Source organism: Panthera onca, chromosome B1 (assembly GCF_046562875.1).
Source record: "Panthera onca isolate mPanOnc1 chromosome B1, mPanOnc1 haplotype 2, whole genome shotgun sequence".
NCBI lineage: Eukaryota > Metazoa > Chordata > Mammalia > Carnivora > Felidae > Panthera > Panthera onca.
The window spans coordinates 64108698-64125986 of NC_138342.1; the positions used below are offsets into that span (position 1 = coordinate 64108698).

At 35.4% G+C, this 17289-nt stretch overlaps 1 protein-coding gene across 6 annotated transcripts in view; it reads left to right on the forward strand.

Moving 5' to 3' along the window:
• Positions 1-17289, forward strand: part of BMP2K (BMP2 inducible kinase) — a 129328-nt gene that overhangs the window by 91280 nt on the left and 20759 nt on the right. For all 6 annotated transcript variants that reach the window (XM_060654802.3, XM_060654804.3, XM_060654803.3 and 3 more), the window contains 5 exons: positions 3-163; positions 4288-4490; positions 5791-5889; positions 6890-7074; positions 11510-11667. In XM_060654802.3, coding sequence (XP_060510785.2) covers positions 3-163; positions 4288-4490; positions 5791-5889; positions 6890-7074; positions 11510-11667 — 806 coding nt within the window. The remainder of the gene's footprint in view (positions 1-2; positions 164-4287; positions 4491-5790; positions 5890-6889; positions 7075-11509; positions 11668-17289) is intronic.

Here is a 17289-nt window from a genome sequence, read left to right on the forward strand (position 1 = left end):
AGAATAACAGATACCATTGGACCAACAGAAACCTCAATTGCACCAAGACAAAGACCAAAGGCCAACTCTACTACTGCCACTCCCAGTGTGCTGACCATTCAGAGTTCAGCAACACCTGTTAAAGTCCCTGTTCCTGGTGAATTCGGTGGCCACAGACCAAAAGGTAATAGCAGCCCTGCCAACCTTGTCACCTTTACAGTTAGCTTAAATCTTATGGCTTGATATTCCTAAGAATATAAATTATTGGCAAACTTACTATTGTGAAGCATATAACTTAATGCTTTAAGAAACTTTCTACTGATGTCTGATAAACTCAACTAGTTTTTCCTAAAGTTGTAGGCAAAAGTAGTAACATACTGGTAATATAGAAGTATGGTATAAAATGCTTTCAACTTGCTTATCCATAGAGTCATCAGCTAGTAGGGTTTGAGGTTGATAATAAAGTTCTAAGAGTATGGAAAATTCTGTATTGTATTGGAAAGGAGGAAGTTGAAACTTTAGCCTTAAAAAGTTATATGTCTTTCCACTGCATCTAGAACCTTGGCAGAGGCATCTAGCTTAGGTCGTGTGGACATTACGACACAGAAACCTGTCTTCTCATCTGATTTTGAGATTTGTTTTTCTAATCTAAAACATCCTCAAAGCATTATGGTGCAGTGTAGTACCTAAAGAAATTTTTTCCTCAAGAAAATATCCCTAATATTAGCTAGTAAACTTGTTCTCTCATGGGTCTGGGGATATAACTTGAAGCCCCATCTTAAGAAAACCCTGCTTTGCATTTTATTTTGTGATTTAGCTATTTTGTTTTAATGTTAAAATGTTTTCATTTAAGATGTTTTCAATTGGTATGCTCTAATGGTTAAGAGCCCACCAGTTTGAGTCTCATGAACCTGAATTTGAGTTCTGTTTTTCCCATTTCTTAGTAATATATGTTATAAAAATTTTGGTACCTATTTGATAGGATTGCTATGAGGATTAAATAACTGCTTAATATAATCCCCTGTCCTTACGAAATGTTAAATATTAGCTACCACTATTACTGTTAGGTGTATATTCAGGGAAGATAATGTTAATGTTACCTGACACGTTGCTGCTTACTCCTGTCATGTCACTCAGATGGAGGATTGTTCCATGGAAAAGAGAAATTAGGGGAAGTTGAAGCCTTTTGTGTCTGTTTCTTAGCCTCACTGTTCTCTTCTGTAAAATGGGAATAACACCTATTTTTCCTGTTATAAAGAATAAATGACAAGGTGTGTGCTATCTGGAAGTTTCTGTTTCATAGTAAGCATTTAGTGTTTTTGTTTTTTTTTTTGTTTTTTTTACCATTTTGGGTTCGAGATCTACTAGTCTTCTCTATGATGTATCAATGCCCTCCAGCCAAAGACCACTTAGAACACACTTGTATTTGAATAAATTTGGTTTATTACTCACATATCATGGGAATATGTGAATATCATGGGGGTGTCTCAGTAAGATGGAGCTTGAAAAGACTTACTGAAGGATTTGGGCTTGTTTTAGGTAATTCTGGGGGAAGCTTGAAGAAGGTGGGGCTTTGCTCTGGATTGAATGCTGTCAGGAAGCCGGGGGTATGATGTAATTAGGTATCTTAATAAATCTTACTTCTCTAGAAGGAGGGGAGCTAAAGTTCCAGCTAGATAGAAGCAGTAGTCAGCCCTGTTCACCAGGACAGGGAGAGGTTTGGTCATTTTTGTGGTTGTTTCTGATTTTGTCAGGATTCGGTCTCCTTGTCCTGATCTACCATGGTCACAGGAAGCCTTGTCTGATGTTAGTGTTCTGTGAAATTGTTGTTTATTAGGAGAACACCAAGTCTAGCTGTGAGGGTCGGGCCTGCTCCTATAGCAGGGACAGCATTTCTTTTTGTCATGCTTCCAGCTTAAGTTGGAAAAATAATACTCCTTCCCCCCCATATGTGCATCTTTTAACTTTTCCCCCCATTAAATATTATACAAGAATATATATATACCATATATATATTATATATAAATATATATGTATATATATATAATATATATATACAAGAATATATATATTATATATATATAATATATATATTATATATATATATTAAGAAACACTTAAATATATTCTTTTAAAATATTCAGCACAGTAGTTTTCGGGGAAAAATGTAAAAGTCTCCATTATTTTTTCTGTAGAGTAAACTAGCAATAGGTTAGTATGCTTTCTCAGGGTCCTTTTTTATGTTTTTGCATGTTCATATATAGATACAAATGATTTATGTTGTGTTTAGCATAAGTAGATTCTTACCATACATAGTTCTCTGCAATTTGATTTTTTTTTTTAACTCCTACAGTTAGGAGAGCTTTGCACATCAGTGCATATATATCTATCATGTGTATTTTAGTAGGTAGATGATGTTCTGTAGTGTGAATGTATCATAGCTTATTAAACCATTTAGGTTATTTCCAGTATTGGTTGTTATTAAAAGTATTGTGGTGAACATCCTTATAACAGACTCTTTTGATTTCCATGTTAGAGTGTTTTTTCTGAGGAAGATATTAAAAGGTATACTCATTTAAAATTTGTCAGATTGCCATCCAAAAAGACTTCAAAAATTCACACTCAACAACAGTGTGAGTGTCCTTTGATTCCTATCCTTGCCAACACTTGATAGTATTGGTGTTTTAGAATGTTTCCCTGTTTATAGGTGAAATATCTTTGTTTTTATTTTAATATTCCTGATTAATACAACGTTTCAGTCTACTGGCCATTTGTTTTCTCCTGGATTATCTTTTGTAATTTTCTGTGAGATTGTTTTGCTTTTATTTATTTATTTTTTTATTGCCCTGAAGATTTGATTTTTCTATATTCTGAGTATTAGTTCTTTGCTAAATATATTGTAAATATTTTCTTAATAGTTTGTCTTTAATTTTACCGGTGATTCCACTTAACTTCTCTAAGCCTTAGTTTTATCATTTGCAAACTGGGCAATAATAATATGACGATTTAATGATATACTTGAAAGCATTGTTTCCATGTAGGATTGCTGTGATGTTTATGATTTCTCTGGTGCTCTGTGGCCTTGGCTTGAGAACCAGGGAACTTCCTTTAGCTTGCTGTCACTAACGTGAAGTCACAGTTTGTGAGGTGAAAGGTGAGCCTCGTGAGTTATTTTATGATGATTGCTGGTGTGACTGGGCTTCACTCACAGCCATAATGTTCTACGGTTAGACATCAAGGTCCTAAAAGACGAATAACGCTGAGGAGCTTAACTTTTCAGTACTCTACTAAGTGGGAAGAAATACACTTAAAAGGCTAATTAATGGTGGTTATGTCTGTGTGGTACAATTATGGTTTTAATTTTATTTTGCATATTTTTATAAATTCAAAAATAATTGCAGCCAACATGCATTTTCTTATAATTGGGAGAATTAGAATGTTACAAAACTATTTTCATAGAAGTGTGTTATATTTAAGGCCTAGGAAGTTTAAAGATATTGGTGAAAAAGAATCTTCCTCTCCTTCCTTGCACTCTTCCTCTTTTTCCCCCTTAGGAATATATAGCTGCATTTGAATTTATGGTAACTCATTGGAAGAGACTACAGAAATTATAGTATATCACATTTCTTCTTTTTGATGTTGTGTGTCTCTTTCTCATAATTCCAAAGTTTATTTATAGGGTTTGCCTTGGGTAAAATTTATGAAGCTTATAAATAAATATCCATTTAGGAGGCAGTATTAATAGATTCACTAAGCTGGTATTTATTGAGCATCTCTTATAAAAAAGATTCCTTAAGGCATTAACAGATCAATGAGTCATCATCCCATCCACCAGGGACCCTAGTTAGGAAATAGCCATGAAAACAATATGTGAGGACCGAATGAAATGTTATAAACTGAGTGGAACTATTAGATAAAGGAGCAAGGAAGAGAGATTTGAGCTAAACTTTGAAGGATAAGAAGAATTGCAGTGGGTGGCAAGTGGCATTGTAGACGGAGAGAATCATATTGGCCAAGACACAGACCTATGCCAGTGTATGTGATAGTTGAGAAGCAAGAAAGAAAGGATGTGGCTGGTGTGTTGACAGATATGAAAGAAGTGTTTCTAAGATGTTGACTTGGGCAGAGTTGTACTTAAGATTACAGTAAATAATCCCTTTGGACTACATGCATATGGAAGTTTCTGTGTTACAAAATAAGGATATAAATGCCTTGGTAATGTTACTGAAATGAGTGTTTAGAAATCCAGCCATTTTGTTGAAGTCTTGAGTATGTTAACCTATGTTTGACATGGAAACCACTTTTTAGGAGCACCGAGACCTGGAAATGGCCCCGAGATTGTATTGGGTCAGGGTCCCCCTCAGCAGCCTCCACAACAGCATAGAGTACTTCAGCAGCTACAACAGGGAGATTGGAGATTGCAGCAACTACATTTACAGCATCGCCATCCTCACCAGCAGCAGCAGCAGCAGCAGCAGCAGCAGCTACTTCAGGATGCCTACATGCAACAGGTAATTCTTTGGTTACTATGGATACGGGAGTAGTGTTGTGAAATTCATGTGGCTGTTGAGTATCAGGGAGTTCCCTTTCATACACTGGGCACCTTCAGTTCTGGGTCCAAGTGAACACTTTGCCCAATTTCCTGATTATTTTAGTTGCAGTCTGTGGGATTCTTAAGAATATTCTCTTGAGAGGCACCTGGCTGACTCGGTCGGTTAAGCGTCCGACTCTGGGTTTCAGCTGAGGTCCTGATCTCATGGATTGTGAGTTTAAGCCCTGCGTCGGACTCTGCGCTGACAGCACGAAGCCTGCTTGGGATTCTCTGTCCCCCTGCTCATGTTCTCTCTCTCTGTCTCAAAATAAATAAACTTAAAAAAATAACATTAAAAAAAGAATATTCTGTTGAAATAGATTGAAATCATGGCTTTATGAAGCCAAAAATGTTTAGTCATTGGACATTATGAATAAACATGGCTGTTTGTGGTGAATGTTATCTTTTTCAGGTTATATTTTGAGTTGAGAAACAGATTTATAACGTTATTACTGGAAGGGTGATAATTTAGGCTTTCAGAAGTAACATTATCTTGGGATTTTGTTCTTTTTGCTTTTTTTTTTTTTTTTTTTTGGCCAGGGTGAGAGTGTGTGTGTGTGTGTGTGTGTGTATGAGTGGCATTTAGCGTTGGAAGGGACATAGGAAAAAATGACCTTACGTTCTATTCTGCCCTTTGCCTCGTTAGGACCTACAGATTTCTAATTTCACTAAACTATTTCAAATTTAATGACTTGTCACAATCATCCTTCCATCTTTTCTGAAATGTTTTTGAGCCTATTAAATGCATGGCACTTCTCATGGATGTCTCATCTTCTGGTCTTGACTGATAGACCCAGAGCGGAACATAGTTAAGTAGACGGTGCCATTGGATGGCCAGAAGATATCATTGAAGGGAAGATGGAGGAGATTAGGAATTTACTATAATGGGTCATGGACACAAACTAGGGTTTTCATTAATTAGTAAATGTGTTTGGGTTTAGTTTTCTTCCAAACATCCTTAAACTGTGCTGGGAATAGTTTTAGTTGAATCTGTTATGTTTCATTGATACTTTTGAAACCCAATTCCAATAAGCATGTGTAAGTTATAGTCCTTTACTGACTGTAGCTATTTTACTTTGGTATTTGGACCACTAGTACCCATAGTTATGATGTTAAGATCAGTACTAAAAAAAAAAAAGCAAAACAAAACAAAAAAAAACAACTATGGCACAAAAAATGCACAAGTAATATTGATGAGTTTCTTTGTTTTTTCATTGTAGTATCAACATGCAATGCAGCAGCAACAGATCCTTCAGCAACAGTTTTTAATGCATTCAGTGTATCAGCCGCAACCTTCTGCATCACAGTATCCTGCAATGGTAAATGTTACATAATTTGTAGAAATTTCTGAGAATACATTCCAGTGTTGGAATTCACAGTATAAATGGTATTATTCAGAATTTAATTATTCAAAATTAACCCAAGTAGGTTAATGAACACATTTTTTTTTTTTTTAGTTTTATTTTTTTATTTTTAAGTTTATTTTTGCGGGGGGAGGAGCAGAGAGAGAGGGAGAAAAAGAATCTCAAGCAGGCTCTCCTGGCACAGGGCTCGATCTCATGAACAGTGAGATTGTGACCTGTGCTGAAATCAAGAGTCGGACCCTTAACTGACTGAACCACCCAAGTGCCCAACACAGTTTCAACAAAGCCATTCATGTGTTCCAAAGCAGTTTTACATTGGTTTGAACTGTAGCACCTGAATTTGGCACGTTGTAACTGACTGATGGTATTTTTCTCTTATCTCATGGTATAAAGGAAATGATCTGTTTCCCATGATCTTTTGTCATATGTCTCTTTCATTTGGCACATATCTGTTGAATAAACAAAGAAACCCAAAGGAAAATTGCATTTACTTCAGAGAATAGTGTGACTTTTTTTTTTTATTTTTTATAGCAACTGCTGTTCTAGTGACTGTAAGCTACTCCATTGTCTTTTTCTTAAACTATTCAAATGAGGAATTTGAATCCTGCCAAGAGAGCCAGGCTTTACAGCTTTTTTTTTTTTTTTTTTTTAATTGAGGTATAATTGACATAACATTATATTAGTTTCGGGGGTAAATGTAATGACCTGATATTTGTATATTTTGCAAAATAGTCACCATAATACATGTAGTTAAACAGCTTCTTAAATAGACTTATTTTATCTTGCTGAGGTATTCCAGTAGCAAGCTGCTCCTTCATATATAAATTGTTTTTCAGGCTTCTGTTTTTGTTGCCAACGTGAAAAGGAAGGAGCAGAGTAACTAGGTGCGATGCTGACTGTGCTTTAGTGACCTGGAGCAAGTGCTGTTTTGTGTAACAGGCGTTTCTTGTTTCAGATGCAGCAGTACCAGCAGGCTTTCTTGCAGCAACAAATGCTAGCTCAGCATCAGCAGCCTCAGCAACAGGCGTCTCCTGAGTATCTTACCTCCCCTCAAGAGTTCTCACCGGCCTTAGTTTCCTACACTTCATCACTTCCAGCTCAGGTTGGAACTATAGCGGACTCCTCCTACAGTGCCAATAGGCAAGTGTTTTTCCCGGTGAATGCAAAAGAAATTATTGTGGAAGTGGGTGTACATGTGGAGTGGAGTCACTATGTGGCTCCTGAAGTACTCCAGAGTCCATGTGTCTGTAAAGTCCCCCTTTTTGTCTTACACGTCCTCTCTTTCTGTCCCTGTGCATCCCCATCCTTCCTTGCATTTCCATTAGTTAAGTCTGCTGATTGCTATTTGCAAGGTAAGGCTTAGGCAATATCCAGCAGCTAAGGAAATTAGGGGCTTGTATGTTAAGACATTCTTTGTAATGTAAATAGAAACAAAACCCTGACAAGCTACTTTAATATTTTAAAAAAGTAATTCTTGTAGACAAGTTAATTTAGCTTTTTCTCCTTATATATTATTGCTTTGAATTAATTAGATAATATTTACCCACAGATTGCCTAATTTGGTTTAATTTAAAGAGGTACAAAAAATAGTAACATGTCATTTGGTTCTTTTTTAAGATAAGAAGTATAAGGTTATTGTTACTACAGCCTTGTACATTTTGGTATTCAGATACATTGTTAGTTAGGTTAGTAGTTATTTTTCCAGGATAATTCATATTGAAAACATTACAGTAAACTAAAGAACAGTGACATAAATGTTTTCAAACTCAGATTTGAATTGGGGAGTGCTTCAGGATTTTGTAATGAAAAAATCTCTTGGCCATTATGAATACTTCCCAGTATTTCTGGATACATAGGAGGAAGTAGTTGTTAGAACTTTGGTTACTGGAACACTAAAGAAGTTCTCCTACAACACTATTTAAGGATATGATCATTAGCTGGGAAAAGGTATCTGCAAGCTTTGGCTAGGATTTGGGCACGAGAAATATCACTGAGCATGTCAAGAGAGGAATAAAGTATACAGTTTGCTGTAGTACACCTCCCAAACTGTGTGTGTGTGTGTGTGTGTGTGAGAGAGAGAGAGAGAGAGAGAGAGAGAAGGAGAGAAAGAGGGAGAGAGAGAGGGAGAGAGAACAAATGGATTTATTGAAGTGTTTTCCTAAATTAAAAATTGAGGTGCATGAATTAGGACAAGTATGCAGCGCAGGGCATAAGATCAGAGGCTGGTTTAAAGATGCAGATTGGTATTTGCCAAACCATTTGTTATTTGCCTACTCTGGTTACAGTTTTTTGATTTAACCACATACCACTTTTGTCTCTAATAAATTAATAGCATTATTGCAAATAATAGCATTAAAACAAATCATATTAAACATTTTAAACATATTAAAACTACTAAAATCTATGAAACATAAGTACTAATCTGTTACATTTACAAAAAAGATATACCTAAAAAATAAGTCCCCTAGGGATAAGAATGGAATAGTTTTATTCTTTATTAAAAATAGGATATTCTCCTGAGTATTGTTTAGTTTAAGATACTGATGAGATTTATATTAATTTTTTTTTACTTTTGATGTTAATGCGCATAAAAAATGTCAGTTATATCGTGTGTGTGAGTGTGGGTATATATAGCATATATATTACGTATACTTTGTATTCTAAAGGATTGCCAACCTTTGGAAACAAAGGTTTGCCACTGATGAGAATAGAGTCCTGCATTGAAAATCTGTAGGAGAAAGTTCTTGTTAGTGTTCCATTGCATGTGTACTATCTAAACTGATCAGTTATAAAGGGCGATGAGTATCTAAAGATATGAGGCCCAGGTAAGCATGCAGGGTGCTGAAAGCTATGACTTGTAGCTCACATAGCGTTGCCTATTTAAATCTCATCTCCAGTGACACTGTTTATAGAATCACAGGTGTGATGTGTTTGGGAATTTTTTTTTTTTTCCTAATTTCTGTGTAACTTTAGAAAAAAAAAATTGGTTTATCATCAAAATCCTCTGCATACTCCAGTTTGGGAAATATTGAATTGGATATCTGTGAAAGTGCATAAGACTCGTTTTAACTTCACTCCTGTGAAATTATGTATTGAGGGAGATGGGAGGTTGGAGCAGGAAAAGGTAATGGTTAAATAGGTAGAAACAGTTACATACTTGGCAAATATGAGCACTAGTTTCCCAGAGGAACAATCCAGTTGCACTTGGGGCCTTAATGTTACTTCATTAATATTTCCATTTAATATCAATCTTTACCAAAGATATGTTGAGTATAATATCTTAACAATTTAAAAGGTCATCTGTAAGCAAATATTCCTGCTTATAACTAGGTCAGTAGAAGGTGAGAATTGGGTTAAATGTTTGGCTCTAAGTGTATAAGAGATGTTTGAGTAGAAGATAAGAAACCGGGTAGTTCCTTAGACAAAGGGAAAGGTCAGTATCTTGGTTAGCATGATTATTTCCTTTACCACTTAATCTGCTAAAATTTCTACTCTTCCATTGTGTTGATATATCTTTAGTATGGCTATTGGAGAGTGTTATGGTGATGTATTCAAATAATAGTGACATAAACATCAACACATATATTATTTTACTTTTTATGGTAAATTGCCCTGTTGTATTAGTTGTTGCTGCATAATAAATTACCCCCAAATTTAGTGTTTTAAAACAATGATAAACATTTATGATCTCATACACTCTTTACATCAGGAATTTCGGAGTGGTTTAGCCCTATGTTTATGTCAAGGGAAGGGTCTCTCATGAGGGTACAGTTAAGATGTTTGCCTGGAGTTGCAGTCTGCTGAAGGCTTGGCTGGTGCTGGAGGATCTTTTCATAAGATGGCTCACTCAACATGGCTTAGGGCAGGAGGCCTTCGTTCTCTGTCACATGGATCTTTCCAAAAGGTTGCTTAAGTATTCTTTTTGGCAAAGCCAAAGACTGTTTTGAATAAAGAATTATTTGTTCTGGTTTGTTCAAGAGCAAATGGTCCAAAAGAGAGGGCAAGAAAGAACCTGTGATGCCTTTTATGATGTAGTCTCAGAACACACACTGGTCCTTCTCTGCCATATTTCATTGTTGGAATTGAGTCACTAGATCTAACCCAATATTCAAGGGCAGGGTAATTCGATTCTGTGCTTTGAAGGGAGGAGTGTCCAAGAACTTGTAGATGTATTTAACACCTATTTAAACCATTGGTTAAGGTGACACGCCTCATTGATTTATAGTCTACCAAGAAGAATCAATGAAATCATCCAAAGAACATCAAGAGGAGGTTAGGGATAGGGAATCAGAAAGTTCTCAAAGGGATCATTGGCAGGCAGGAGGGAGAACGCCTATTTCTGTTTGAGTTCTAGCCTCTCTGATTTGTGTTTCAGGGGCTCTGAAAGTCCTTGAAGGCAGTTTTGGAATTAGTATGAGATTCTGTCATGTGGAGGCAGGCTTAGATATTGGCAGTTGATGCATTCCCACCATGAGTTCAAAACTGAATTATATTTGATTTTAAGATAGCTAAGTCATATTTACTAAAAAAGACTATCTACTTGTTGGTAAATTACTATGTTTTTGTCTAGCTTTCAGTAAGTGTTTACACATTCCTTTCTTGGCTCAGCTATACTGTACAGGCTTGGACTAGGGGACTAAATGGGCAACTTTTGCCCTCTCTTTTCAAGATCTGAGTGGTGGCAGTGGAAGTAAGCTCCCAAGGGGAGAGTGTATTTAGGGAGATGAGTCAAGGCTTGCAAATTTGAGGTACTTTTTTAGAAATGCATGGAGATTCTCCCTCCGTTACCAATGTTAGAATATCTGGACCTGAATTATGAAACAGACGTGACAACTTTGTTACATTGCCTTGTACCTGTGGTATATTTCCAGGCTGGGGTGACTGACAGGTACCAAGGGATTGTCAGGTTAAAAAATCTTTACATTCTCACCTTCTTTTAAAAGCCAAAAGGCCTATTAGATAACTTTCATAAAACCAGTGGTCCCAAGCTCCAGCTATGTAGATACTTTAAATACCATGAGTTATTTATTAAGTAGAAAACAACCATCATCTAGTTCTAGCTAATACATAAAGCAGTCCTAACAGTTCATTTTTTCTTGGTAGCTGTGTAGAGAATGACTTTGTCAAAAGGAAAATTATTGTGGTGTTCTCAACATAACCAGGGCATAAGATCATATTCGATAGTGATTTTAGAGTGATACTGTTTGACATGGCAACTGATTGTCACTTTAGGGCTGTTTGCTATGATGATCATAATATTTATTGAGTGCTGATTTCTTTTTCTAGATACCGTTCTTTTTGTTTTATACGTATTAACTAATCTTCTCAGTAACCTTATGGGGTAGATAGTTACTCCTGTTTTACAGATAAAGAAGCTGAGACAGAGGTTAAGGAACCTGCCCAAGGGTACACATGGGGGTGGTTCAGATCCCAGGTGGGCTCCTTAATCTGCCATCTCCATCATAATAAAAGGATCTGCTTTTCTAAGTATTTAGAAAGTATGAACTAGGGCACTTTAGAATTTTTAATTCTAATGTTTTTTTTTCTTCTTTCCCTCTCTTACTTATTACTATAGGTCAGTTGCTGGTAAAGAGGCAGTTGCAAATGTTACAAGTCAGAAGAACATCAGTAACCCACCTGATATGTCAGGGTGGAATCCTTTTGGAGAGGATAATTTCTCCAAGTTAACAGAAGAGGAACTGTTGGACAGAGAATTTGACCTTCTGAGATCAAGTAAGGGACACTTGAAGGCTTACTTTGCTTCACAGTAATATAACAGCTCTATAATAATTCAGCAAGGCCAAAGACTGTTTTGAGGTGGTAAATACAAAATTCTTTTTGTGCATTTGAGGGCAAAAATCAGGCCATCTTCTTTTATATATACTATCTAACTATGTTGTGTGCATTAGAAATCAATTGCTTGATAGTAGCTATTAAATCCAAGATTGCTGATAATAATGCTGATTCCTAACACTTAAATACTGCATAACTTTGAATGTTAAATTCAGAATATCTCTAAAACATGGAAAATTAATGTTCAAGTGAAAAGGGAGACATTAGTATCTTGCTTACTAATCATTTTGCAGCTCTGTTTTCTTGCACACTCAGTAGAAGATATTGTGGGTCTGAAATGCCCTTTGAAAGTGCCTGAAAGAAAACATGGGCTACTACATTATGTTAATGTTTTGTGATGCCCTTTCATTGAGTCCTGACATAAAAGGGCTGCTTTGTTGTCCTGATATGGCAAAAGATAAATAAATTATTTTCCACTTTAAATCAGATATCTCAATGTTTTTACTTGGAATCCTTACCTTTTCTTAAATCACCTAATATATATGTCAAGCCTCACCACACGTATTTTAGAAAAGTTGTTTTTTGGAAGGTGGGTGTGTGGAATGTTTTCAGAAGGTTGCAAAATAGGAACAAGAAGCTAACCTCTAGAGTCTGTAGATAATTTTCAGGTTTTGGAGGCCTGTGTGTGTATGTGTGTGTGTGTGTGTGTGTGTGTGCACGCCTGTCCAAGTGTGTTTTCCTGTTTTGCGTGTGAAAAGACGATCCAAATGGTCCCTAGTTTTAGTTCCTAGCTTCTATTTTATTTTAGGTAACTGGCTTTATGAGAACACTGATTAGATGAAATGCTTTCTTCCCAACTGATACATATTTTATGTAAAATTTTTATAAATGCCCTGAATTCATGAAAGACTACTTGTTTGGGATTTAAATTTGTATTCTTCATATTGGTTATATGATTATGAAAAATTAAGTTGATGATTAATGCAGATATAAAAATGAGTTTTGAACCTTTAATAAAGGTTTGTCAACTCTGGTAAAACCTAACTTACATCTTTTAATTAAAAAAGTTTTTGTAAACCATGACTGTTTTTGTTTGGCATTTCTAGTATACTTTATGTTGAATATCCCCCAGAGACAAGTTTTAAAGAAGGAAATGAAGTATCTCTTTCTTTCGGGGTAGTGGCAGGGAGACCCAGGGGTCAACCAAATCAATACAATTTATGGGGTTATTTTGAAAGCAAAAGGTAAAATTAAAATATTCATTTTAGTGTGTTTTGACCCAGGATGGTAGCTAAGGGTTTGCTAAATCAGTATTTTCTATTCTTTGGGTAAAACTCCTCCTTTTTTTTTCCATCAGTGGATGGAAGGGGTAGAGTATTCTCTATCTTATAAAAATGTGTTATTCTGAGCATCTTAGAATTTGTAATGACAGCCAAATTTTACTTACTTCACTTAGGGAAAAATGGCATATAGTATATTCATGTGTACATAACTTCATAAAATTTGGGGTTAACATGTAAAACTCTTAACCAGCTATTTGCTTTCAAACTTCAAGATCAGATAACATGTAATTTTTGTATGTATCTGTGCACACGTGTATGCCAAAGAGTTTAGATTTTACTGCCCTGTTAATTATGGAAAGATACTAAGTTCCAAATGCAAGTACAGGAGGAGCTTTATCTGAAGGTCAGACTTTGGAGCAAGTTAGCCATTTGGAAAAGTGCCTAGATGGTCCCTGAGCTATTGAAACCACTGTCACAGGGCTGCCACACTCAAATTGGCGTATAGCACCAGAAAACATACGAGGGTTCTGATACTTGGCAATGCCATTTAATTAGGTTGTAATCTCAGGAAAGGGACATAACTGCTGTCTCACTTCCTTGTTTATAAACTGGGTATAATGATACTTACCTCACAGAGTTATCAGGAAAATTAAATAATGTCTTGAAAGAGTCTGGGCACTCCATAAATGCTACCTCCCTTTCCTCACCTTCAGTGGAAATCATAGGTTCCATCTTGAGGTTATTGCCCTTTAACCAGCATTTAAAAATTATATATAAACTATCAGGTTTAGAAAAACCAAATTAGAAGGGACTTAAAGCACAAACAACATCAACAGCAGAAGTGACATGACAGCAAAAGAAAAAAGTCTGTCTTTTCCTTAATAATTGATAGTTGTAATAATGGTGTTCAGAAAAGGTGAAATATCTTTAATAACGCTTATAAAGAAATCATTAATGTATAGAATATAGTTTAGAAAGATTTCTTTGCAAAGTGTTACTTAACTGTAATATATTCAGTCCTCTTTAGCACCTCTGACTCACAAGCAATAAGGTATCTAATATTTGATCCACTTGACAAGGTCTAAATTTCCCTGCTGCATAGAAGATTTCATTCAGAACCTTAGGAGTTTCAGTGGAAGGCTAACAGTGTAATGAAAGTTAATTAATTTTGGTCATTACTAGTTGGTTTCTTTGTTGTTAAAAACTTTTTGTAAAATAGTAAGTAAATTATTGATGCATTTGAAATAGCAAATTTTCCTTTTTTCTCGGCACAGATTTTACCAGCTATTTTCCAGACTTTTTTTTGAAGTAATTTGTATTTGGTTTGTGATATGCTTTCCATTGAGAAACTGAATACCTGTATATAGGCATTGCCCGTGTAATGATTGTTCAGAGTAATACATTGCCATCTGAGGTTTTATTTTTAAGATGGTACATGGTTATTTATTTTTTAAAAAAAGGATAATTCTGTCTAGGAAATATTTTACTTGTGTGTATTATCCAAAGGTGATTTAAGAATCATGTATTTTGACATACCAGAATTCTAAAATATTAGTAGTTGGTAACAAAAACTTTTTTAGTGATCTTTAATTAAAGAATACAGTTGTCGGGGCACCTGGGTGGCTCAGTCTGTTGAGCATCCGACTTCAGCTCAGGTCATGATCTCATGATCTGTGAGTTCGAGCCCCGTGTCGGACTCTGTGCTGACAGCTCAGAGCCTGGAGCCTGCTTCAGATTCTGTGTCTCCCTCTCTCTCTGCCCCTCCTCTGCTCGTGCTCGCTCGCTCGTTCTCTCTCTCCCTCAAAAGTAAATAAAAATTAAAAAAAAAAACAATAAAGAAAACAGTTGTTGATTCCATATACCAGTTGGCAAAGGGATTTAACATATAAAATAGACCAGATTCTTGCTTTTGCTTTCAGTGTAACTGAATATTATTTATGGTTCAGAATTTTTTGTCTGTTCCTACTTAAAATCAAAACATTAAATTAAAATTAAGCATCATGAATAAAGCTGATATCAGTGACATTTTTTAAAGCTTAAACTTGTATTTTTCTTTGTCTTTTGTACCAAAATATCCAGATTAGCATGTAAACTTTAGAAATCTGTGATAAAATTTAATACATTAAACACTAATTAGAATACAGGTGTTTGCTTTGGGAAAATTTTTAACTTGCATTTGTTCAAATAGTTGTGTAGCTCTGCATGTTAATTAAAAGTAATACTTAATGGAATATTATTTTTGTTGATGGCAATTGTTTGTTTCTGTTTAAAACCGTGTTACAATAACTAAAAGGAAGAAGAGAAGAAACCACAGACTATGGCTGCTTTGCACATTCCACCGAATGTGTTCTTTTTTTCCTGCGAAGCCATGGAGGGATATAGATGTAAACATCTGTATTAGTTTGTTGTAAAATACTAACTCTTACCATTTTAAGCAAATTCACATTTATGGCTGTTTCTTCAGTGCAGAATAACAGAACTTTTTAAATATATTTGAGTAGTTTCAGAAGTATCAGGTGAAGACTGTACTTGTAAAATTTATTCATTAACTTTTTGGCTATTCAGTCCATTATCCATATAAGCTGCTGAGTTAACTTATCAGGGTATATTAATTTTCTGATGATGTTGTGGAATATACTTTGATTCTAGGATTTTTAAATCCTGTATTTTTGCCATCTGTATCAATTAAAAATCCTGAAAAGATATGTCTTTATTCACCTCCATAATTCTTTTGGGAAGGCAGGAGGAGGTAAGTTTCTTAATATTGGGCAAATCAAGCTCAAGTTTTGCTCTAATGTGCACCAATTATTTGAAAATGGATTTAAATTCATTTAGGGGTGACTGTGTATTTGAAAAGTATTCCTGTATACCTTTTCATTAGCTTTTAATTATAGGTAATTAATAATTAAAAAAATATATGTATTTATTTGTATTTTGTACCCTGAGATCTAGATTATTCTGTGAACTTTTTTTTTAATTAATATTTTAATGTTTATTTTGAGAGAAAGAGAGAATGTGTGAGCACGGAAGGGGCAGAGAGAGAGAGGGAGAGAATCCCAAGTAGGCTGTGCTCTGTCAGCACAGAGCCTGATGTGGGCCCCAGTCTCACGAACCACAAGATCATGACCTGAGCTGAAATCAAGAGTCGAACACTTAACTGACTGAGCCACCCAGGTGCCCCTATCCAGTGAACTTCAGAAATTTAAATGATTTAAAAAAAAAAAAGTCCTCCATGGAAAAATTGATTCTGTGTTTTATGGAACAGTGAGAACATGATTCATTTTATAGTGAATTTATTCTGATTTCTGGTTTGAAATAATTGGATAAATGAACTTTGCATATAAGAGTGTCTCCATATTTTAAACTATGAGACTCACTGTATAAAAAATACTGGTTTATCCCTACACGATAATGTTTGTACTCTTGTCATAACTACATGGTGCTGTTTATACATTTATGTGAATTTGCCATAGATTGATGGAGATAATATACCAGTGCATGAGGATTCAAAGAACCTTAGTGGTAACTTTGCATTTTTATGTGCTGGGAACCATTGGTACAGTACTGGTTTATAAACCTGGAGAGCACATTAAAGTGTAGATTCTCAAACTCCTGCTCAGATAATCTGATTCATTAGGTTTGTGGTAAGGCCCAGGCAACTACATTTTATACAGGAATCCTAGCACTTACAATGCAAGTGGTTTAGAAAGGAAGTTTGGTCCTAGTTTAGACCTAAGTACTTGCATATACTGTCTTGATTTTCAAGAATGAGGGATCTTGGATATTGTTATGCTGTGGCTGTCACTCTGAGATAGTCTCTTTCATCTGTCCTTTCCCACTTCCTCTTTTCCTTTGTCCTTTTCTTTTCTGTACCAGAATTTTCATTGTTATCCACTGCAGTATTGGATTTGAAAAGTAACTCTTAAGTTTTGGAACTTCTGTTTGTGCATAAATCAATGGTCAGTTTGTTGTCTTCACAAAATATTTATTATTATATTACCAGTGAAATTTCAAGTAAAATTTTAGTCAACCCAAAGTTTCAGGTGGATATTGCAGAGTTAGTTAAGCCATAAAAGCTGATAATTGTATCCATTCTCATAAGGGTATTTAAAGAATTCTCCATAGCAATAATTAAGTATAGTTAGGATATTGTCGACTGTAGGGCTTGCCTTCCAGAGTGTGCTCCCTGGACCAGTAGTATTGCATCACCTGGGAGCTTGTTGAAGTGCAGAGTCTCAGAACCCATCCCAGAACTCTCCAATCAGAATCTGAATTTTAA